At 37.5% G+C, this 26,222-nt stretch overlaps 2 protein-coding genes across 2 annotated transcripts; one reads left to right on the forward strand and one right to left on the reverse strand.

The window, feature by feature from the left end:
- Nucleotides 1–9,475: 9,475 nt before the first annotated feature.
- Nucleotides 9,476–11,464, forward strand: spryd4 (SPRY domain containing 4; the record flags this gene model as incomplete). Its single annotated transcript, XM_079238937.1, has 2 exons — nt 9,476–9,608; nt 10,609–11,464. The coding sequence occupies 2 exons, from the start codon at nt 9,476–9,478 to the stop codon at nt 11,148–11,150; spliced, it is 675 nt and encodes a 224-aa protein (XP_079095063.1). The 3' UTR covers nt 11,151–11,464.
- A 70-nt stretch (nt 11,465–11,534) lies between these two features.
- Nucleotides 11,535–25,127, reverse strand: gls2a (glutaminase 2a (liver, mitochondrial)). Its single transcript, XM_079238928.1, has 18 exons — nt 24,822–25,127; nt 21,670–21,757; nt 19,667–19,788; nt 17,804–17,933; nt 17,650–17,729; nt 17,362–17,525; nt 16,363–16,421; nt 15,082–15,114; nt 14,933–14,991; nt 14,788–14,854; nt 14,652–14,702; nt 14,182–14,358; nt 13,962–14,093; nt 13,742–13,834; nt 13,488–13,549; nt 12,755–12,831; nt 12,555–12,618; nt 11,535–12,461 (listed from the first exon to the last, which is right to left on the reverse strand). The coding sequence occupies exons 1-18, from the start codon at nt 25,016–25,018 to the stop codon at nt 12,305–12,307; spliced, it is 1,812 nt and encodes a 603-aa protein (XP_079095054.1). The 5' UTR covers nt 25,019–25,127; the 3' UTR covers nt 11,535–12,304.
- Between the last annotated feature and the right edge of the window lie 1,095 nt (nt 25,128–26,222).

Consider the following 26,222-nt stretch of genomic DNA (forward strand, 5'->3'; position numbering starts at 1 on the left):
CAATGAAAATTGATAAAGGCAGCAATAGAAGAGCTCTTGTGTTCTACAAGGTAAGATTACTGATTTTGCTTATGGAGTTATGTATTTATATTTTTTTTCAAATTTTATGTCAGATGTCAGACTGACAATAGGTAAAGCAGTGACTATATTTACAATGTATTTGCTGATATGGATTTTTTTTAGTGGCTAAAATAATGTTGCTAAACCACTGTCCACAGTAGTACATTGCTTAGTTTCCAACACTGGTACCCATGCTTCACCAAACTGGAGCCATGTTGAATGCCACTTACTGTAATTAATGTACTGATCTTGGATATGTAGCTCATACAACACCTCTGCAGAAAACTATAACTATTCTTTTAACTACTATTACCACACCAAGAACATCTATGATGAGAACTGTCAGGCTTAAAGATGCTCATGAATTTTTAAAGAGAGAAAGCCTTTAAAAAAAAGTTCAAACAGTACCAGTCCAAAGTTTGGATGCATTTTCCCATTAGATTCTAAATGAAAGTGTGTTCTAATTTTTGACTGTACTGTATATGAAAATAAATTTGACAAATAAATTCAATCACTTTCAATGATCCATATGTCTGTATACTTAAAAAAAAAAAAAAAAAAAAATTAAGGCACTGATTTCTCCCCAAAAACTCACAAACGTTCAGGAATTCCAAAACTTTTTGTTAAACTGTAAACAGAGAAAATGGTAGCAAGCTAACGCCGAGCTAATGTTACCAAAGCATTCATTTAACATTCGCCCTCACCACTCCACTCGTGTTCTTTGCTGCCAGAACCCCCAAATTTACCAAAGTAAGGTTAACGGTCGGCTCACACGTGTAACTCGACTATCTTTTAGGTAGAAACATGTCTACAACTATAGAAAGTAATGGTGTTTACACTTACCGGTCCACAAGGTTTCACGCCATGAACATAGGAGTTGGTTGCAACCGGTTGAAACTGTTGGTATACCTTGCCGCAGGGCTGAATTTGAATAGGCCCCGCCCCTTCGTTGCAAAATCATGACTTCCTAAGTTATCTCTGCTTAACAAGATTAATATACTCTATGTTTTAGCAAAATAGTACATTCAACTAATTTGATTTAATAATGATACACTATTTTTAAGAAACATGAAAGACTAATTAATGATAACTAAAAATAATAATTACAATTATTATCTGGGTTAAGAGTGTAAGACATTAGATCTGAAAATAATGTTGGCGTTAACCAAGTTTCGTTTATCTTGACTGCTTTTATTCATGAATTTAGTTCGTTAATTTTTTGTATTTTTTTCCTCACTTTCAGTTTTTTCTAAGCTATAAATATGAGTAAATGTATAACTTTCAGCACTCAAAGTTGATTTAATCATGCCTCTGTGCTTGTGAGGTGAGACTTTCTTCACATTTCACCCATTTTTTTTTTTTTTTATCTCACAGCAGACATTTTGATGTTTCAAAGCAGAAAATCTCCAGGAGTTTTAATAAAAGCTTTTTCTAACTGGTGGATGGTCAGCAGTGTTTGCCGAAGCACTAAAATGAATATTTTCATTGTTCAAGGTGCAAACTGCACTCTTTATACAGTGATAGGTCAAAATTTAATTAAATCTGTGTTTGCACTTTTAAAATTGTGCATAATTTCATTATCCCAGAAGTAAAACAGGTCTGTGAAAATGACCCAGAGTTTCACAGCAGTTAAATATCTTAACCACTATAACTGGGAAAATTTAGAAAATGTTATGTATGAGTAAAACTTGGAATCAGCATCCCCCAAATAACAGACACATTTTTCTTTGAGACTGTTGTTGTTGTTTTTTAAAAATGCAGGAAGTTCCTTTTTTTCTTCAAGCACTCCAGTTATTTATGCCAGGGGTAGGCAACTCCAGTCCATGAGGGCCGCAGTCCTGCAGGTGTTGGGAGTTTCCCAGTTGCAACACATCTGACACACATGAGCAGACTCCAGTGCAGGAGTTAATTACCCATTGATGTGAGTCAGATGAGTTACAACAGGGAAACTCACAACACTTGATGACCGGAGTTGCCCAACCCTGATCTAGAACATGGATGTTCCAGCTCCGGTCCTTAAGGGCCACAATTCTGCCAGTTTTCAATGTGTTCCTGCTCCAACACACTTGGCTCAATTAAATCAGTCATTGAGCAGAACTTCATGGACTTTCAATCCATTAAATGTAAGCCAGGTGTGTTTGAACAGGGAAACATGGAAAACCTGCAGGACAGTGGCACTTGGGGACCTACTGTGGACATCCCTGACCTAAAATGTCAGTACAGGGTAATCACAAGCAAAAAAAAAAGTCCAACAATACAGCAGCACTTTTTGCTGCAGAAATCTGGTCCAGTGACGATGTTACAAAGTGTTATGCACTGGATGAATGTATTGCTCTTATCCTGTGGACAAGCAGTAATGTACTTAGAGACTAATAAACACAGTAATTTATTTTGTGGCTGTTTCATACATGGATCATACTCATAGTTTTTATCATTTTCCTCTTTGCTTCCTTCATGTTTCTAAACTTAGCGCCTGATGGCTTTTTTGACCTATTATAGTCCATCTGTTTATTTGGCTCTCAGTTCAAGAATAAGCATATTATTTATAGCCTAACACCATAAACCCAAAGCATTTCATACCAACCAGCTCATGTGGAATTGTTTTGTTTTGTTTGTTTGTTTTTTAAACAACTTCACATAACACAAACTTTTTTGCCCTCCCATGTGGACTTTTTAACATGGTTGCACCTGTGATGTTTGCCCACATTGCTCAAACCGTCTCTGATTAACTTGAAAGACAAATTTTGCAGGGTTGTTTCACTAATACTAAAGCAAAACATCTATAGTTATTTTGATAGAAAATAAATAAAAAAGGATCAACAAAATTTCACTGCCCACATATAGTGAGTAGAAGGGGGATACCAGAATCCAAACAGGGCCACAGAGCTGAGTAGAAGTGAACAGGTTGATTGAAATCCACAAACAGAGTGGAGCTGAGCAGAGGAATGGAGGGGCTGTGACAGGAAGACAGTCAGCAGACATGTCTGGACTCCTGAAAAGCACAGAAAGCTGATGACTGACAAAAACTCATGGAAATAATTGGACTGAATCAAAACGATTTTGGAACAGCTGAGTGTGGTTACCACTGGATAAACCAACAATCTGGCAATGACTGGGCATCCAAGTGGGAATAAATACAGGCAATGATTGGCAGATGAGGTGAAGGTGTAGACCTCGGTCCCCAAGAAAACAGAGACACATGCTTACCACAGCTAGATACACACCAGAGCAGATGCACGGACCACAACATGCATTTGCTCAGCATAAAAAATATGACAAAACTGCAGGCTTAATATACTGGAACATATTTTCTACATAATAAACAGCGCAAAAAACTGGAGTACGGCTACTGGTTCAACATTTGGAAATTAGATACTGCATTCTTCTGTTTGTCAGGTCTTATCAGTCCAAATGATTGATGAAACTCCCAGTTAATGGCTCAACGCTGGTTTCCAGCAAAGATGCTGGAAAGTTTCAGAGTGCATCATTTATTAGGTTTACAGAAACAATCAGAATCTAATTGTTCTTACTTTAGGATTACATGCTGAATGCATCAGAACTGAACAGAAATGGATATGGTATGGACCAGGATATTTTTATCTACATATTCTGTAGACAAAAATCTTTTAAATGTAAAAGCCCCATGAAGCTGCAGGTACTGAACATGAACAAACTGAATAATCTGTGACGATGACTCCTTGAAACAAAGTGAACAAAGTGATTTTAAAGTTATTCATGCACCCCACCTATATAATAATAACACTAATAATACTACTACTACTACTACTACTACTAATAATAATAATAATAATAATAATAATAATAATAATAACAACAATAACAACAACAACAACAACAACAACAACAACAACAATAATAATAATAATAATAATTTTAGAAACGTTTAAGGGTTTTAGAAACCCTCTTCTATCTGAAGTCAGAAACAAGTGAAATGATTTAAACAAGTGCACTCAAAGGATGAAGCAACAATTTCTGCATGTATAAATCCCACTCATTATCAGCTCCCTGCTCATGCTTTATGAGCTTATGGCTACTCCACCCTATGTGATAAAAGAGAGTGTTTGTAGGTCTTCTGTCTCCTCACAGAAAACCACAGAGCGTTCATATTGATAAGGACATGAAGCACTGCAAATGACTTTAACACAGACAGACTGTTTTTCATGAAAGGGTACAAGGCATTTGAGGGAATTGCAGTGGGTAACACTGACGTACGCAGCTGCACCAATTTAAAAACCTGCCCTTTATCTGCAAGATTGAAATGCTCTATTAACTTAACAAGAATGATGGTGTTAAAAAACCAACAAGTTTAACAAAACAGCAATAAAAGAGAAGTAAAGCATTCTAACATGAAATACAATGAAGCTAATAACACGGTAATTTGGATAATTATTAAAAGAAAATTATTTCCAGGGAGGATGACAAGGAACAAAACAATAAAAGAAAAATATAACAATGTAGGAGACTAGCAGTGCCTGATGGAAGTTTCAAAAGAAATTCATTGCAAATAATTAAAGTAATAAATAAAGTCATTAATAAATAAATAAATATAAAAATTAATAATATTAAAAACAACGGTAATAATAATAAAAATAATAATAATTTGATTTTAATTGCTTCTGTTTCAGTTAAACAATCACATTGCTCAATCTTAACTCCAAAAATTATTTTTTATTGTAACACTAAACAAACTAAAGCAAAAAAAATGTGATACAATATTTCTGACATAAGACCTTGTCACATCCAGACATTATATGAAATATTTTACATGAATAAACACAAAAAATGCAATTGGTCATTGTTCTGGATTTACGATGGAGTTTCTTCTGGCAACACCAGTAAGAGATGTTAGGATGCTGAGAGATGTAAAACACTCACTGAGTTGTCTTGTTTTCAGTCCCCACAATTTAATAAAGGGCAAAAGTTTAGGACAAGGAAAAGACTTAATGAACCCTTTTCTGAGACTTGGCCTGAATATCATACAGACCAATCGAGCTGAAAAGAGAGAGAGAGAAAAAAAAAAAAGCAGAACAAATAAAACTGGGAACTCCTTACAAAAAACTCAGTGAATTGGTGTAAATTAATGCCAGGGTGCACTTTGAAGTTGGCTTGATCCAAGAAATCCCACAGTGCCCCATTTTCACAAATTAGGCAAATAGTTCGACATGCATGCATATCAATGCACCTTGATTTTCAACGCTCTGGTCACGCTCGAGCGCGCTGAAAGAGAAAACTTTCCAAACACTTAAAGGCTGCCATTTACTGTCGTTACAGAAAAACATGTAAATATAAATAGTTCTTTTAAAACATTACAGACACTATCTGTGTTAATGTAGTGTTGAGGTGCTTGGCCCCAATTTTTATTCTCACCTTTAATTAGATGAAAGCAGAGAATGTTTGGCAGCCTTGCTGAAAAAGAAAGCAGCGAATCAGCCAAGTGTCTAATGAGCTACCAGCTACAGTTTCAATGTTATGTCTTTCTGCCTTTCATATACAGTAGGTTGCTTAATTAAATGATGCATTATGATGCGTTCAGTGTATAGCACAAAATTCTGTTATGTGGGTCAGTTTTAGTCCTGTCTTCTTACATTACAAGCACTCACTTTTCCAAACTGCCACAAGATGTTTAAGATTACCGAATTTGTCTGAGAGTGGCTTCTCATAAAATCAAGCCATTGTCTCCACCACCACAAAGGAAAATAACGTGAGCCGCACTTAGATTGGACCCATGAATAAGAAATGGTGTTTAATTCCCTGCTGGGTAGCAGTGTGAAAAATGGAGCTGTGCCACAAGGCCAAATGAAGCTTTGTTAATACCACAAAATATTTATCACATGTACTGAATGATGCATTAACCAGCCCAAATACATCAGCTTGAAAAGGCAATTCTCATCGGTGACATTAAAAGCCTTGTCACTGTACATTCTCTATTGTCCCGAGGAGCTCTACTTATCTCAAATCACAGAAATATGGATTGAATTCATATATTAATGAAGCTAAAACAAACTATTCCCTACATGTTTAGACTTTAAGACATGTCTCTGTGTGACATTCTGTTATATTAATCATGTCTATCACCTGTTGCAAAGTGCTTTTTTTTTTGTGCTTCATTTCTATAAAAACCAGTGGTTTGAGCATCTTCTGCTGCTACTGAGTAACAAGTGATGAACAACAGTTTCTTTGCTTATTCAGAACAAAGAAGAATCTGAACTTTTCAGTTTTCAGTAATTCATTTATTACAAACTTCATTCATTTTTGTCAAGTCAAATAATAAATGTGCAACAATGTGTTACACCCGCACTGGGTTCTGCCACGGACACACCCCACCCCAGCCAGCTTCCCTCGCAGCCAGCCAGTCTCCTGATTACTAATCATTCACACCGGTTCCCCATTCATCCTCCAGCTTCATACACACCAGATCTCCACTCATTCCTTGTCGGACCTTGTAACTGCTTGCAGCCATTTCCCTCTGTCCCTTTCCAGGACCCGACTCACTCACCAACCCCGAAGATCATTCTTGGATTGATTCCCTGGTTTTGACCCCCTGCCTGTCTCTGGATTCTCCGTGGCTTGTCTTCCTGGTTTTGATCCCTCCTTGTCTCTCAGACTCCTCGGCTTGACATCCTGGTTTTGACCCCTTGCCTGTCTCTTGGATAACCCCTTTGAGCTGCTTCACCATCAGCTTGGTGAGATCATCATAATTTACCTGCTGGTGAATAAACTTGTTTCATATGTTATCTGTCTCGAGGAGTCCTCCATTACACAATGTTTCATGTGAAGTCTTTTATTCACAGTTATAATAATACTGTACAACACAAAAGTAGTTTTCTTGACTTGGTCACCAACTAAATAAAGTAATAAAGAAAATAATATTTACATGTGTGTGTGTGTCTCATTAATTGGACTGAATGGTTAAAGTGTAAAGACATAAGATATATTGGCCATTTAAAAATGTATTAATTCAACAAAGAGGGGCCTCCATTGGACATGGAAACAAACACAGTCACAAGAGCCTGGCACCTCCTCTTTATGTGGCTCAGCATCTTTAAAAAATACTTATTGGTATTCCTATACTTTTTTTTTTTTTATCCTATCTTCTGTTATTATTGTTTTTACGTTTATTTTTAGATTTTTTTAAATATTTTAAAACTTCTTCATGGGTGTTTTCTTCATGGGGATCCTCAACACCAGGGTCTTTACCTGCCTGGTCTGCAGGATTGTCACCACAGGTGGTTGGGGGTCCTACGCTGCAGCCCTATGGCTATGGTGTGGACCCCAGCTTGCCCGGGTCTTGGCTGCTTTTGTGGGGATGCCCTCTGTGGCAGTGGGTGGGCTTGCTCCTGGTGTAAATGGATCCCCAAGATATCGTTTGCTCACAGCAGTGTCAGGCCGGATGCTTGTTTATTTCTATTATCAATTTTATGTCTACATCCAGTTAAGAGACAGTCAGTAAAGATGGGAACTCATGGTTGTTTAGAATAGAAAAGGGGGATGGGGTGCTTGCATGGCATGTGTGAATAAAATTATCTGGTGTGTGTTTTTAAATTAGTGTTTTGTTGTGTGAAGGCTCTATAATAATACACAGGTGTGTTTTTATCATGTAAAGCTTGTTGTATTGATTTTATTTGATTCAACTCAATTTGACTAGACTTGATTTGATTTGATATGGTCACACGCTGCTGTGAGATGGCATCTCAGTCATCGGCCAGCATTTGCTGCATGTCAAACAGTGTAGTTGTGTTGATGACTATATGACAACTAACATGCCAAAGCTGATGCTACAAGTTCTGTGGGGTTGAGGATGGGGTTGAGGATGGTTGTTCTATCTTCTCCACTCTGTGGGGGTCATTTTTTTGGCATCTTATAGGACAGAGTCTGTTCCAGACTGTTATGAGATGGGAATGCCAGTAGTTGCTGAATCTTGTCTCAATTTCTCTCTGCTCTGAAATTTCCTCAAATGATGACAAGCCTCAAAGTCCCATCATCACCCTTCTGCCAGTAAAATTTGTCAACCTATCAATGTAGCAATTAGCCTGACTTTCTCTTTCTCCACGACTTCTCCACATCAATGATCCAACTAAACACTGTCACAGGTCCATGCTCACAGGAGCTGCTGGTCAGGCACCTGGGGTACCAGAAGCTGAAAACAAAGGTCAACAGCAGAATAAGCTGCTTCGCGTTATCAGACGAGATTTTTTTCATGGGTGCAGTCCACATACTCAACATCTTCTGCTCATCCCACGAATATGTTTTCCTCACAAATGTGGCAAGCGTTTGAATTGTGTAAGATTTATTGGCAAGAAGCATCTTTTATAACAAAAATATTATCTGCCAATAACAAATAATAACAGGCTATATTTTAGAGGTGGCCTTTGTTGTTGGCAGCATCTTACCTTTTCATAGTTCTCAGTCTTCCAAAACCCTCTCAGAGCTTCTGGCGACAAGTCAGGATGGCAACGGTAAAAATGTTGACAGATGGCAACACAGTTGTTATTTTTGTCTTTGTTTTACAGTTTGCAGGTCTTTTACACATTCACAAGCAACTGTGACTGATTGTTATATGTCAATACGTTTAGTATATTGCGGCAAATGGCAAATTAAAAACTAACCAGACTGGACGCCGAGATTCTTAATTTCTGCATTTTTCCCTATCCTTTTTCTTTTATTGCTTTAATGCATAATGATAAACACTGATGATAAACTATTGCTGGAATTATGAATAGTATTCAGGAATTAACAAGGGATATTAAAAGTAATTGCTTGTTTCTAAAATAGTACTTACAATGAACATGTGTAGTACAGCATTTGAACCAAAGTTAGTCAACTTTTCAATGAAAATAAAGATGTGTCAAGGCAGGGCCGGATTATAAGTGCACAGGCGACCTGGGCCCAGAGTGTTCCAGGGGCCCCCTTCTCCACTGCAACATTGTGAAAATTGTGAATGATACGCTGTGAAACGACATTTCTAACGTCTCTCAGCCAATGGTACCAATAGCAATACACTATTGGTAGGGGTGTAACTATCTGGCTTTTTTATACATTTTGCTTCATGTCCAAACTGCTGGTGTTTGCCCTATGTGGGCCCCACATGGACCCCAACTGGGCGTGGGCCCCTGGGCCTATGCCCACAATTCCCATTGGATAATCCTGCCTTGTGTCCAGGCTAATAAACAGTTTTGAATAATTTCGTTTACGAACAGAGAAATGCTGCAGACGTAGGGCGCTTGCAAGCTGGCTGCTGTCCAGGGTACTGACGGCCGCCATAGGTCAGGGTGGGTGTTCCTCTCCAGGCCTGCAGGAGGCGGCAGAGCGCCGTGTTGCTGCTTTTCATCACCAGAAGGAGCTAGAACACGTGATCACATCTCACATGTTCACTGAGCAGCAGTTGTAGGAAAACATGGCGACGCATGTCAGGGTATCTCGTCTCTGTCGCTTGGCAGGACGTACCGTGTCCTCGTTGTCAGCCAGACACAGGCAGGCTGTCAGTCTTCCAGCAAGGTCAAGTTTTATATCCACAAAGACGCAGAACAGTGAGTTCACGTTCAGTGTTTAAAATGTTAGCTTGTTACTCTGCACCTCAAAGGTCAGCGTCCCGTTGCAGACTTTGCTGAGCCTGGCAGACAATCATAGACCATTCTTAGTGTTTTTCTTTTTGTTTTTTTCTGTTTAAAGCTTTCCCTGTCCCTCAAAAAGTCTGCATTGCGTAACAACAGAATAAACGTGAGCGCCATTTCATCGCTACTCAGCAAATGTCATTGTTATCAAGCAGACGTGCTTATAAGCAGGGCCGTATTAAAAGTGCAGAGACCCCTGGGCCCCGAATGTTCCAGGGCCCCCTTACACATTGCAAAAGTGGGAATGATACACTGTAAAACGACATTTCTATCATCTCTCAGCCAGTGGTACCAATACACTAGACACTGTGGTGTAACTATCTGGCTTTTATGTACATTTTGTTTCATGTCCAAAATGCTGATGTTTGTGGGCATGGGCCTGTGCCCATAATGCTCATTGGATAATCCGGCCTTGCTTATAAGATGTTATGAAAAAGACCCTTAGTTGGCTTTTATTCCGAAATACGTGTTTTGTTCATTGAAATAGGACAAAATTAGGTTCATGGGAGCAATATCTTAAACCTTAGGTCCAAATCAATTTAAGGTACATGAGTTATTAAACGGGTTATCGGTTAATTAGTTAAGAAGCGTCCTTTCTGATAATGGCTTCATGAACTGTGTGCTATAGGCTATAATTGGATAAATATTACTAAACAGTTTTTTCAGCCATGAAACAATTGAGATACTTGCACAGCTTTCTTCATCTTGCACATATTAGTCTGTGTTCTCTGTGCTAGTTGACATAACTGGTAAAACTCGTGCAATGGAAGCAAAAGTAATGGTAGCCCTGCTGCTGGGAAAATGAGAACTAATTGCCATTAGTTTTAGGTTATTCAAAACAGGCACTAACATTTAATATTGTCAAACATTTAGTTCATCATTATAAGACAATAATTTCCTGTATATTTCTTCTTAGATCTGATGTTCAAACTTGATGAGCGCACAGCCCACAGCAGCCTGGACCTTTTCAAGAAAGACACAGGAGTCATTTACCGCATGTTGGGCCTGGACCCCACTCATGTTCAAGACAACCCTGAGCGCTTCAGAGACTGGGCTGTTGTGTTTGGGAACGAGAAGATCAGCAGCGGAAGACACTACTGGGAAGTGACAGTTAAAAAGTCCCAAGAGTTTCGTCTGGGTATCGCAGAGGCAGAGATGTCCAGAGAGGACTGTGTAGGCACCAACAGCAGCTCGTGGGTGTTCGGTTATGCTCAGCGGAAGTGGTTTGCCATGACTAATGGTAAGCTCGTTCCTGTGACAGTGGTGGGAAAACCTGATCGTGTAGGGATCCTACTTGACTATGAAGCGGGTCTCTTGGGGCTGGTGGACATCGAAAAGCCCCGGATCATTCATGCATTTAAGGCTGAATTCAAGGCTCCTGTCTGCCCTGCGTTTGGACTTTGGGATGGGGAACTGCTCACACACACTGGTCTGGAGGAGCCAGAAGGCTTGAAGTGAAGCATGATTGGAATGACTGAAATAGCTGCAAAATGCAGTGGAATGAGCGTGTTACTTTACAAAACACTTCTTACAAAAGTATCTTAAATCAGTGCTGGAAACAAAGCAATATCTCCACTGGAAACCATTTATAGTTTATCTACTGGTGATGGCTAGTGTCTGTGGTCCAGTCGAACATCACATGCTCTAACAATGCAATTTTAATATTTGTGTGTGTGTCATCAACCTCAGGCAAATGTATCATTTGAGGTAAAACTGCCAAATAGTTATTTTACAGTGAATGTTGTGGCATTTTCCACCAATATAAAACTTAAATCAACACAAAACCTCATTTGATTTCATGAACTTACAGTATGTTGTCTAATAAAATAACTCAAACTGAAACTGCTTCCATACTTGTTTATTTACTGCGGAGTGATGATATCTACAGCAAGTTGGGGGTTTGTACAGAAATCATGCTGAGGAATAATCTCACTGAAACTTAAAACAAAGGGGGTAAATAATGAGTGGCAGGTGGTGAGAAATCAAGAAATTATAAAAGATTTTTAAAAATCTCAGAAACCCAAACATATAATGACCATGCACGAAAGGCTACGATGACACAAGTTAGTCATGTTTATTATAAAAGCTATAAGGTGAATGAAAAACAGATCTTGATATGCATGGTATTCCCCAGATTGAACAGTCCTGTCTGCTGTTTAATCCTGAAGTACTAAATCATCTGTTGAGGTAGAATTATTGATGCGACAGCTCTGCAAATATTGTTTTTCCACAGAAAGCATAAAAACATTAAATAGCGTTTAAGCAATTAAAATATACAAAATTTCAATATGCTGAAAATGAATCTATTAAATATTTACATCTATTAGAATGAAGACAAAAGCAGTTTTAATATTTCCACATAAGTCAAACAACAAAATCTGTTAAATGCTTTTTTTTCTCCTTCATCACATTGCTTGTTGACACACTGCATTTCCACACATTAGCATCCAAGCCTGCAGTGTGCATAAATGCAGTTTTTAGCAGTATAAAGTATGACATATTTTTACTGCATTTTAAATAAAAATTCATTCTTTCATAAGTCTCCTCAATCATCCTGTTTCCATTCATTCGTCGATAGATTTGCATTAGGAATCCTCACAATCCTGTGAACTTCACAGATTGCCTTCCATTGTGTCCAGTGTGGTTTTCTGCTCCTCCGTGTTGCTTTGTGAGTTGCTGTCAGTGTACACACTTTGGTACTTTTGCAGGACTGAAACAACAACATCATGGCCAAACTGCATGGCGTCATCTAGGGGTGTGTTCCCCCATCTGATAGATAACACAGTGCGATATGGAGATGGATGGAGTGTTATAGTTAGTAAAATGAGTTAGTATCAGATGAGTGTTTATCTGACTTCCTACCTGTCTTTAATGTGGGGATTCACTTTACATATCTCAGTTAGGAAGAGTACAGCTTCTTCATGGCCTGAGAGGATAAAAAAAAAAATAGTGAGGAAGCCAAACTTCAAAGTGCAAAGAACATAAATCCAGAGCAGTGATGTGATGGACATGCAAAAGCCGAGATTTCTGAAAATAAACAAACTAGTGATGAGAAGTGTCACCTTCAGCAGCAGCAATGTGGAGTGCCGTACGAGAGTCATAGTCTCTCTGCTCCATGTCCACAGCTGAAAGAGCAAACCTGGAGGGGATACAGACAACCACAACATGGGAATATCACTGTAACTGAAGTGGTTCGTATAAGATCCCAATGTTAGAAAGTGTGCCTTTTAGAGCTCAGTACAGAGAAAAGATGTTCCAAAAAGCTGCAAATGCTTAGAAGATCAATAATTTGTTTAAAACAGAAGACAGGATCTCATTGCTGTCTGCCTAAGTCAGAAGAGTTAGCTGAGCTTTGCATAAAGTCTAGGAAATAAGGGTAGTTATGGCTCTGCTTACTGGATCTGCTTCACACCTTTCATGAAGAGTGTCCACCACAGAACACATTAAAAGTTACTGCGGACAACAGTGAGCCATAGACTGCCTCTCAGCAAATACATAAATGTATAACTTAATAAATAAGCACACTAATTATAAGTCTGCCTTAGTGATAAGCAGATAAGAAAATGATAAACTACTTTTCATACAGTAGATATATGATAAATTATTTTGTATATATATTTTTTTAAGGTTAGATGGAAATAAGTAATATGAAATGTTTTGCATCACATTTTACACACAAATGATACATGTATATTTTTATGCAAAGAGAGGAAATATGTGCATGTTTAATCACCAAAACGTAATAGAGCTAAATCAAGTTCCTGTGCAGCAAAAGCTTTTTCGGTTTCTGCTCACCTCCTCAGGGCACCAACATCACCGCTGTACGCTGCAAACATCAGGTTCACCACCGACTTGTTCTGCACGATCAGAAGGAAAGATTTACCAGGTGGTAAATAATAAAAAAAACAGAAGCATAAACTTTGTCTGTCCAATAAAAATACATCTGAAGTCATATCCTCTATCTTAACTCACTGCACAAAGTTACTGTTTTTTTTTCTTTTTAGCCCATATAGCAACTGCAGCATGTACCCTTGTTGGATTGAACTTACTGGATCATCATCTGATCGTCTCCTGGGGTCATGTTTCTTCGTGAAGTGCCTCAGATTGTCGTAATTGTGGAAGTTGAAGTAAGATACAAGCTCCTTGTGGACCAAAAGTTGGAAAATGAATGAAATGCATTCACAATGAAACAACCTGCAGTAAATGAATAATGTGTTTGTCAAATAGAAGAAGACATGCAGATCCATTCAGAATATAAACCTTGCTGACCTGACAGAAGTGAATTCCACGAACGCTGTTTCCAAGCCGATCTAATGGAGGAGACCAACACAGCATACCCATGACGTTAGGAACCACCAGCAGAACTGCACCTGAAACTCCAGATTTCGCTGGCAGGCCCACCTACACAAGCAGAACCAACAAAAAGATTTCATGACTTTGTAACAAAATTCTCTTAAAAATATTTCAAAATGAAAATAAAGGGACTCACGTGGAAAGCAAACTGCCCAGAAAAGTCGTACATGCCACAAGAATGCATGAGACTCAGGGTGTTACGAACAGCTTCTGCACTTAACACACGGTCACCTGTGATTGGACAGATGCCCCCATTGGCGAGTGTAGCAGCCATGACACTTCCTGACTCACAAGTTACCTCTATGGAGCACAACTGAAATGAAGAGAAGAATTTAAAGCATCATTCTCAGAGTGTGAACATGCCATTTTCTAAGTAGCAATAAATCCAAGGTGCATCTGCAAGTATATGATCAAAAATCACTTGGCTAATGTGATGACCTCTACACAAAAGTCAAAAGAACAAAGACGCCAATAAAGTTTTCATTATTTGGAGAAAGAAAATATGCTATTGGTGAATTTCATGGTTATCTATTTTAAAACTGCTGAGACACCTGAGTCTGGATTAAACTGATGAAGCAACCAATATTCTGACATTGACCTTCTCACCTGAAAGTAGAAGTCAAGGGCGGCAATCATGTCTGCATAGTCAGGAAAACACTGCAAGAATTATAATCAGCATCAGTACATACACGGACTATTAATGTAATATTACTTGTGATTTAACAAAATACAAAACACAAACCTTTTTTTCCTTAAGGTAATAACCAATTGCATAATTTCTATCACCAGTCTCTCTCTCTGACTGGAAGCTGAAAGAAGACATCAATGGTAAAACTCTTTGTATTGCTGAAACTGTGTGTTATCATTTTTGGTATCAGTGTTCTCACGTTGCATTGCTGAATCCCACATACTCTGCACCCACCATGCTTTTCAAGAAGTCCATTACCTGTTGTAACATCATTTACAAAGTCAATTTAGAAAATAAACAAAAAAAAGCAGAATTAGTGAGAAAAAAAACGGAAAAGATTTAACTTACATAGTCAAACCTCTCTGCCTTATTTGAATGGGGCTGCCAAAAGAGAGAAAAAAAAATCTGATGCCATTTTAACAAGAGGCATAGAGACAGTCAGTCCCTACAGGTGGCAGTGTTACAGTACTTTGACACTGAGGAACACATTGGAGTTGGCTGAGGAGAGCTGTGTGTATGTGATGTCCATGAGCATGTCAGTCCACGTGCTCAGGGTTGCTGGGGAGGCTGTTTATGGCTGTGCTTGAATTTCAAGGACCAGTAAAGGATCATTACCAAATTGCACAATTACCAAAACAGAATGGCATTTACATTCAGATTTATTGGACTCCAGCTAAAAAGATTAAGGATGATGTTTGTTGTTCCTGTGTGTTCAGGGGGAGACTTAAACTTGCTCATTTTATGCCTTTCTGGGTAGATTCATTGAGGCGATCCTGCTGTTTTGAAAAGTATTTTTTTAAATGAAACTTTCTGATTTTTTTTCAGAAGTTATACTGATATAGAAAGTAAAATTTAGCGTTCAACAACTTATTTACTCGTATATTACCTCATAATGTATATTGATCACATGCAAACAACATACACAAACAATGTCCCCCTTCTCTGCACATGCAGTACGAGGCTGATAAACACCCTCTATTCTGGAGCCTGTAATTGGCCGAAAGCTCACACACCCCTGTTATCAGTCCCTCCCTCACAGCTGAACTTGACCAATATTTGATTAGAAAACCCACAAAGTCAGCTGTGAAACTTAAAAATCAAACAAAAGAAGAAAAAAACTCCATGGAGGAAGCAAATCATTTACAGCTAAAATACACCTTTGCATGTTTTAGTTTGGAGGACAGGCTAACAGTGAGTCACATGGTGATGACCATAGTCCACAAGTCACTGCAACACTGATCCCAGCCTGTAAGTTTTGGGTATGTCACAGTTGTTGCTGGCATCTAAAATGTCTATTTCTTATTAAAGACTGTAATTAAAAAAAGAAATCTTGAAACATTTTTATTGTTAAGATAAAATCACCACAATTTTTGACATAAAATCAAAAGCAGCCTCCTGTGGATTCTGAGGCTTGTTTCATCTGATTAATGTAGTCTTTACAAACCATGACGGAGTTATTAACCCTCCATGTCTCTCTTTATTTTGTATGTGTATCTATGTATCTCTCTATTTTGCCAACATATCTTCATTAAAGACAATACATAATATTTTGTTGTGCGTATTTTAAAATGTGATCACCTGCATTCAGTAATGGGTTATAATCATTGAATCTGTGCCTTTGGAGTTTACCTTGATCAAAGAACTGATGACGATAGCGCCAGCGTTCACCATGGGGTTGTGTGGTTTATCTGCATGAGAAATGCAAACATGGCGTTACGTACTTGCCTGCTGATAGACGAGGTTACCTTCCCTGTGTGTGTGACCTGCATGCATTCACCCTTCGTTATTAAACCAAATAGCAGCATATAGGTGCAAAGGTAAAATGATAAAATAGTAAACAAAAATAATAGTTAACAAAAAAAGAAAAAAAATGGATAAAAGAGCTTTGGGACTTTTTTTTTTTTGCTTGTTTGTTTTGTTGTCAAAACACATAATTTGTTCCATCACTAAAAAAGAACCACAGCTGATCTATTGATGCTTTTTCTTGAGCTTTACTGGAGGCAGTATGGTGAGTTTAATCCAGTTCAATTTCTGTATGTTATAATATGAAATCTGGTCTATATTTATTTGTATATTCTCTATTTCCTTATTATTTTTACTTCTAGTATTTTACAATAGTATTAATTTTTTAATTCTCATCTATACATTGTTTTTCTTGTGCTCTGCACAATTACAATAAAGGCTAATCTTGTTCTGATTCTTGTTCACTGGTTCTGCCCAGTCTGTCCACTCTATCCCCCTGACCGTAATCCTGCCAGCTGGCGTTCAGGGCCAGGACACATTTCTAAGTGGCAAGGTCAAGGTCTTTTTCTTTTTTTTTTTGTCTTATCTACCTTTTCCTTTTAGCCTTGCTTTTTTTTTTTTTTTTTTTGGCAGAGACACAAACATATTTCACGAATACAGCTGTATTTGAAGACTAGTGCAAACAGAAGACAAACAAAAACAACTGGTAGTTGAATGGTCAGTGGGTAGACTGATAGACCACTGTGTGGTAAATCGCTGTTTGGGCACTACATTACCAGAGAAAATGTCTTTTTACTCAGTGGCACAAAGAATAAATGAGTTTTATTGTTCCTGGTTGCTTTCGAACAGAGAGTGAAACTGAGATCGATTACAGAAACCACTCGCCTTCTTCATTTAGGGACAGCTTGTTGAACTTAAAACCACTGGGCTCCTTTCCCACAAAGTGGTGAACATGCTCACTGCCAAGCTCATGCACAGCGATGGCATACTCCAGAGGCTTCACACAAGACTGCAGGCAGAAAGGAATCTTGGTGTCACCCACTGAATATCTGCAATGATACAAGGACGCAACAGAGGAGAACAGAGAAAAAACAAACAAGCATGAGTGAGTTGGTAAACATGCTGTAAGTTTTCAGAATGAAAAGATACATCAAAGCTGAACCGTGACTTCACCTCTGTCCGTCTATTGTGCATACAGACACACCCCAGAGTTCAGGGCTGAACTTAGCCAACTGAGGAATGTAATCAGCTACCTGGATAAGGGAATTAAACAAATGTGAGTGTGACACGACGAAGAAAAGCACAGTCTGCAAGCATGGCTACTTACCTGTCCCCCGTCTGTCTGATGTGCACTGTCGTACATCTTACTGATCTGATGGGTAAACGTTTCAAAGTCAGGGATGATGAATTTCCTTCTGAAAGCCTTAGTCAGCAGCATGATGTTGTTGCCCACACACCTACAACAGGAGCACACAGTTCAACTGATAAGAAGAAAACAACAAACAAAAACTAAAAAGACATATAATACTTTTTTTTCTTTGCAAAAAAAAATGGATATGCTGCCAAAAAACAGAAACTCTGCTTGAACTGGGAGTGTTGGTTTCATTCAAATAATTGGTGATGATGATAATATAGGTTTCATCTGTTCAGGCTTTACAACTTCGGATGCAACCAAAACTGGAATAAATAAAATTTCCAGCACAGCCTTCTAGCTGCTGCGAACAACCGCGATGAATGTAAATATCCAAGCAACCGTAATTTAAAATTCAGACACAGCGCTCTGGAGGAAAATCAACAGATCTGATAGAGCACAGCAGCTGCTAATAACATTAATGATGATTTCCTTGTAACTCCAGTAAAAGTGATTGATTGCTAAATGATGGAAAGGTAGCATGGCCAGGACTAGATCTAATCCATTTATATGAATGCAAGATGACTACAGCGATCAAATTACAGGAAAATTGGCCGGTACAAAATATTCCTGTGATGCTAATTTAATCTCTTACAGCTAACTCTTACAGTGGTTAAGCAAAAGTGAGTTATAGGTCAAGATAAGAGCCCATAGTCAGCTGGAAGGCCTGGAATGGAGATATGTTTCCTTGTCCTGTTTGCACTGGAGGATAGTACAGACGTTTGTTAGACATGACGGAAGCACTAAATGCTAAGTGGTACCTTGGAAATGTACGATAAAACTGAACAGAAAATACGAAAGTCTTTAAGATGTATGTTATGATATGAATACTTTCATGAAAATAAGTTCAAACCAGCCAGCAGATTGTAAAAATTAGTAAACAAGTATGTCTGTTCAGCACACCCTGATAGTTAGGGTTAGAGATTTTCAGTGCTATAATTGGCCAGCGTCATCGCACGCTCCTCAGTGAATGGTATGTACATTCTGTCACAGCCGGTCTGAACTGAAATATCTGGCCAGCAGCCCTGACTACATCCAAGGCGATGCTACAGTGAGGTTTTGAGACACCAGGAAAAAGGGAGTGGAGAAAGCTTGCATAATTTATGTCGGCCATGTCCTAAAAATAATGCCAGATAGCTTTCTCAGTTTCTAGTAGCACATTCATTGTGAATTCTCAGGTCGGTGGGATAAGTTCACAATTTTAGGAAACAAGAAGAAAAAAATTGGCATGGCGGATTTATTTAGTCAGGTTACACAGACCGTGCAAACCCACGGCAGTTTTACATCAGGCGATGAGTTCCTGTGAATTTTAACTGCTAGTTAGGAAATTACACCATTAGGACAGCAGGACGCATGGCGCTTATATATCCACTGAGCCTGCTAATTTACTTACCACAGTCTGGAGCTCGACCAGAGTGATGCCCTTTCCTTAACAGCCTGGGAGACCGGTGCATGCACGCATGTGAATTCAGCTCATAACAGCTGTCAGCTATAAAACGCCTGTGTCTGTCAGTCTCTTGGCCTTAAATAGTGCTGGCGATAAATCGCCTCCCTTACATAAGAAAACATAAAAATGTCTTCATCTAACAAAGCCATGCAGCCTTCACGCTGTCATCCTGTGCTTTTTAGGAATGGCCATTTGATGCACTTATTATGCAGCAGTGACATTTAAACAAATGCAGATAATCTTCTGTCTTGTTTTCACACAACCCCCCCCCCACACCTTTGAGTTACAGTGTGCACAAACATGTCTTCGACAATAAACAAAGCTTTTCTCACCTTCTAAAGAGTTTCTTGTCCATCATGACTGGTCCAACAGCGTCACGTGTGGACTGTCGCATCTGACGAACGCAGTCACGCAGCCGGGGGTCAGATGTCAACAAACCTGTCTTTTTCAGGGCCTGAAGATTGAAGAAATGAGATATGTTCGAACAAATTTACCAGGAAATAGACAGGAGGAGGGGTTGATAAATGAAACCCTGGATTTTATTTATGTAATGTGAACTAGCAGAATCTCAAACGTGTGCACATGGACTTTATTTTAGGGATTTAATGCCTCAGGTGTGCCTACAACAGAGCGAGGAGGGCAGACCAGATAACTGCTGTCCCTCACGCTGTGGGTCACACTGGCAGTCACTGTACAAAGCATGTGGGTCTATTTTAAGGACACCATGTGCACAACACTCCTCCCACAGAAGGTTGAGGTTTGATTTTCTTCCTTTTGACTAATCACATCTAATATGTTGTTCAGTGAGCTAATAGACCTAACAAATGGCTGCAACTTGCTGTTGCATTTATTAAATGTCTGTGAGATTCTTAGCTCCAGGGCGGGAATGTTAAAGTTGGGGCAGCGCACAGAGTGTTCCTGAGCTTATTTTAGAGATTTATCCTGTACATGTTGTGCAAACAGGACTGCTTTTCCTTCAAAAATAAAACAACATAAAACCCACACAGACAAGATGCTAATAAATGTAAATTTCTGCTTATTGCTTTCTGTGGTTTTCATAGATAAGTAACAGTCAACTATCACTTGATAGTTCATTCATTAAATAAAGATAAGTTTGACATCTTGATTTTAACTTGGCATTAGTTAATACTTGGAAAACTATATGAACATAAAGCAAAACTGGCAATGCATTTTGGGATTGTTTTGTTAATTTGAGGAAGGCGAAACCTTTTTTCTTTTAATTATTAGCCAACAACAACCAGTCTCTTAAGAAAACAACTTTATTTCCATTTATTTTTGATTTCGTTTTATTCTTTTGCAAAATTAATGACTTAAACAATTATAAAATTGTACTTTATTGGTTGGCTTTTAGCTACAAGAGTGATTTAGTCAAAAAACATTGTTATGGGCTAACTACAAGCTTATGTGGTTGGATGTTTTTTGCAGTTATTTACTTAAAAAGATGTTAAGGAGCACTTTAAGCATCCATCTCCTGCCCTGGTTGACTCTACAAACACATGCAGTCATGTGTGGTGTAACAAGCTGCCACCTGTATTGACACATGTCCCATCTCCTAAATGCATGCCTGTTTTCAAAAGCACTGAGTTGCCAAAGACACATAGATTTCCAGATGTCTGCCTTTTTTTTTTTTTTTTTTTATCTTTGGCTGCCTTAAAACACATGTTGGAAATTTCACAAATGAATAATTTAAATAAAAGACTGCACTGATCAGTGTCTCTAATAATCCTGCAAATATTCACTCATTCTAGGCTCAGAAACGTAATTATAAAGAAGATTACTTGTATCATAATTTTATAATTTTATTAACATTTTGGAACTTAAAAGAGTTTGAAAATGTGAACTGTGGCCAATATTCAAAGGAATTTGTAGTGTGTTTGTGTGTAGTTCAAGGAACAGTCAACCCTATATGTTTCACATGTACCTGCAATATTTTAAACCTCAATTTAAGGCTGAGGTGCTGAAGGGTGCATGAATTTTCATCAGGTCTTACTGTGCTAAATAATATGCCATTACACTCAAAAACAAAAGCCCAGAAACAATTAAACCAAATGTTGAAAGAAATGAATGTTGATCTCTAATGGTAATGACCTCAGTCTGCAGAGTCACACCTACTATAATCAGACCTACTACATGAGACAGTCCCCAAACATTTTGTCTACACCAGAGCTTGCAGTCAGCTGGGGAGGTTTCCAATTAGGCTACTAGGCTGCTCAACGTGTTGATTTACACATTTAACAAGTGTGCCATAGGACACATGGAAAGCTGAAATAGTGCTTAGCCTGACAGAATTCAAGTGAATGTGCTGCTGACTTACAGAGATGAACTGGGAGAGAGGAATCATTTCCTTGCCATCGGTGATTGTGTAGAAAAGTAAGTCCTCCATACTGGACATCAAGCGACCTCTGCAAACAGACACAATATGTTATGATCTTCAAACAGGATAAGGTGTTGAGTGAAACCTATGTGTAAGGTCTCAGTTTTTATGTTAAAAGTAAGCAGTATTGCTCCAGCTATTGACCAATCAGCAGCTGGTAATTTGAGAAGTCATGAACTCAAAAATATTATTGCTTTTATTAATTAATGTATCTTCTTTTATTTGAATTTACAAAGAGTAAAGACAATTAAGAACTGAAGTAATTAACTTGCATAACATATACTCCAGAAGACCTCTTCTTGGTTCTAGGAAAGTATTGCCCTGCTAGATTTAGACGTGTTCCTGCTTCACCTGATCTGGCTCAAATGAACGGATCACTAACCGGCATGTGCACAGCTTCAGGACACGCTCTTGAACAGAACATTCTCATTGAGTGTGTTGGAACAGGAAAACGTCTTTTACATGCTCCCGCTTGGTAATATAATAAAAATAATTTAAAAAAAATCATAATATAGTAGGGCTGTGACGATACGCTTTTGTCCTGATTCGATTCAATTTCGATTTTTTTGGGTGCCGATTCTATTTTAATTGCGATTATCACAATTCTTTGATATTGTTGATTTTTGTAGATTAAAAACAAAATAAATGTATAAAACTTTTTTTTTTGCTTGTAATATTTCTTAATATCAATTATAAAAAAAAGACAGTAGCCAGATCATCATTCTGCTGCTATAACGCCCCAGAAGACAAGTAAAAAGATCAATAAAAACAATAAAAATGACTAAATTTTTTATAATGGATTATTTTTATTTGTTTGAAAAAAAAATAGATTTTTTAAACAAAAAAAAAAAATCGATTTTAAAATTGTGAAGCAAAAAAATACTGATTTTCGATTTTTCAATTCGATTTTCCCACCCCTATAATACAGTTTATAATTCATATGCAGATGAAACACATTGTGTCTGTCATTTTCCTCAGACGATCAGACTTCAGCTGCAGTTGACAAGTCTTCTTCAGTTTTGTCAATTTTTCCAATGTCATCAAATACTGGATATCCAGAAACCTTTTAGAATGAAAGGATGAAAATTAACTTGTTAACACACCTCAGATCAGATGCATATAGAAAATATTAGAGGTTTAACAGTGATATTCCATGTTTTCCAAATAATATGAAACCCTTATATGAGCACATTAAATGGCAATACCAAATGACAATTTTAAAATAATCATGAAACCATTGAATAAATTATGCATTTTTCTGGATTATTTGAGGTTTTTTATCAGAATGCTTTACTTTTATAAATTCTTTGCAAAGTTGTATTGATGTTAGCCTTAACTGACTTATAGGACACGTAGTTTTCCACCAAACACCTTACATGTCCCTGTTTATTAAAAACTGACCTTTGTGTGACAATTTTTATTTATCTATCATGTTATTGTACTACTGCCAATTAACCTGATTAAATCAGATTTGTTTCTCTGTTCGCTATAGTGCTGGATATGAAAAAGTTCCTTTATGTTCATGAGTGAAGAATTACAATATTAACCTAGTTTTCTATCATTTCTGGTGGAGCTTGAGCATGGGAACAAGTAGGTTACTATAAAGTAAAAACTAACAACAAAGGCATAAAACTGGGAGAAGTCATGGACTCAGACCTGAATTTCAGCAGTCACATTAAGGCAGTTGTAAAGTCAGCCTATTATCACTTAAAGAACATATCGAGGATTAAAGGACTGATGTCTCAGCAGGATTTAGAAAGAACTTGTCCACACATTTATCTTTAGTAGTCTAGGCTACTGTTCTTACAGGTCTTCCTAAAAAGTCCATCAAACAGCAGCGGTTAGTCCAGGATGTTGCTGCTTAAGTCCTCACTATGACCCAGAAAGGGGATCAACTCCAGTCCTCATATCTTTACACTGGCTTCCTGACTGACTTCAAAATCCTGCTTGGTTTAAAAAGCACTGAATGGTTTAGAGCCTAAATACATCAAGGACCTTCTGGTTTGTTATGAACTTGTCAGATCTCTCAGGTTATCACAATCAAGTCTACAAGTCTACAAGTCTACAGAGAGGCAGTATTTAGTTTTTATGCTCCTCACATTTGGAACAAAATCCTAGAAAAGTGCAGGACTGCTGAAACTCTCGGCAGTCTTAAGTCTAAGTTTCTATTTGCCACCTTTTTTTTTTTTAGCAACTGCTCATTCCATGCTGTGTAACTTTCATTTTATTCATTCATTTATTATCTGAACCACTTAATCCGATCAAGGGTCGCGGGGGTAACTTTCATTTAATTTTATCATATTTATATTCATTTTTGTCTTTTTAAAGTTTAATATTAAGTTCCTTTGTAATGTGTCCCCTATCCTACACAAGTAAACTTGACTTGCATTGCTAAAAGAAGAGAAACAATAAGTGCTTCGGTGGATTTTTTACGTTTTTCTAATAAAACACTTTGTTACTCGTTGAGTTTCATAGTTTTATCTAAGGAAAGGAAAGGTTTTGTTATCATGAGTTTAGGAGTGTTTCTTCCTATAAAAACTCAAAAGTTTCTTTGAAATCTGAAGCTTGTGTACTCACTCTGTAGTGATACTCTAATACAACCAAGTTAACATTATCATTAATATATATTTTTATCTTATTTTAATAATAATAATAATAATAATAATGATAATAATAATTTTTCTTTTTAATATGATCAGTGTCATGTTTGCCATAGCTGTACCTTGCTACTATGCTAAGATAAAATGAACTATTTAATTTAGGCAAGCTGCTGCTTTTTTTTAGCCTCTGGCAGAAACTTTGTAAATTTTCCCCACACAAAGTAAAATAAAAAATAAAAAAAAATCCTCAAACTGTAACTCTCATTGCATTAAAATAAAAATGGTTCTATTTTTTAAGTAATTACCTGTTGTAACTTGAGTAAATCGACATGTAAACATTTACTTTGGTATCCTCGGTGGCTAATGCTAGTAACATCAGATAGCTTAACTTTTTACATTGACCGTGGGAGCACTGCTGGTTTAACATGACAGGACAACTAATATCAGTAATTCTGTTGCTTATTACAGATATGACAGGCTAGTGAGACCTACTTGGAGTGTCCTTGGTCCACACCAGGGCCCTGCTGATGAAAGGCTCTGTGGGTGTGAGGTGATGCTGTCCAGCTGAGGGAAGGAACAGGTTGCTGACTCCTGGACATGTCAGCTCCAACTCTGGCGGAGACAACTGCATGTTTACATAGCTGTAAAATTCCCGCGTTGGCTGTCCTCAGACTTTTCAGGCAATGCATTGTGTTAAGTTTGGATTCAAACTTTAATAATTAAACAGATTTATATTTTCTTGTTCCCCCTTCACTGGCTGATCTTGACAGAGAGATGTAGCTATTGGTCCATGGGGTTGTAATAACAGCTGCTGTGTTGCAGACTGAACACAGGACAGTACAGGCTGTCTGTGGGGGGCGGAGCTATGACACGGACCCCACGATGGCTTCAACAAGCACCAGCTACTGCAATAAAGCTCAGTTTCATAAAGCCCACCAGGTATATGACTCTTAAAACTGCATCAGTAGAAGGGAAGAAATTCACTTTAACCCTGTAGTAAATCATCTGTATGATCTATTATTAAGAATACTGCAAATCTATTGTAAAAATTCTTTTATATATATATATATATATATATATATATATATATATATATATATATATATATATATATATATATATATATATATATATATATATATATATATATATGAAATGAAATAAAAAAAATATTGTGAATTTGCACGGCATTCCATTCAAATCCAAGGAAATTTTTAGGAATGAATGATCAAATCTCTACAATTATGTCAGGAGCTACTGGGTATGTAATAGAAAAAAAAAAAACAAAAAAACAAGCAATCCATGAGAGACTTTGAGCATGAACAACTGTCAAACTGGACCACATGAAATAAACTGAAGCCGTGAACAACAAACCAGTTCATTGACTTGTTGTCACATAGATTATTCAAACCCAATCCATGTATTTATCCAAAATAGTCTGGATTGTCTTTGCTCTCTTCAACCATTTGTACTGGATAACCTGCATACAGTACCACTTTAAATTCATTGTTATTTAATTTTAGAGCCAACAATGTTTTATTGTGTTTTTTTTGCTACTGCCAATAATTAAATGGGTGGGAATGACTGATGACTAACAATCACTATATCAATAATAATATTGGTGTATGTTTTTGTATTGTGTAATTCTGAGAAGCCCAATAAATAATCTCTTATTCAATGAGGTTGTTATGGGTATCATAATTATCATAATCAAATTATTGTAAATCAGTCAGTAGTTAAACTTTCTTTCATTATAAGTCGCTAAATCTAAAGGTGAGCAGGTGTCTATTATTTAGTTTTTGCTTGTTTCTTGTTAAAAGTGATTTTATCATGTTGTCACCAGAGACTCTTTTCTACCACCGTGAGACGGTGACACCTCATGGTGAGTTAGTC

Source organism: Telmatherina bonti (assembly GCF_933228915.1).
Source record: "Telmatherina bonti genome assembly, chromosome: 4".
NCBI classification, from domain to species: domain Eukaryota; kingdom Metazoa; phylum Chordata; class Actinopteri; order Atheriniformes; family Telmatherinidae; genus Telmatherina; species Telmatherina bonti.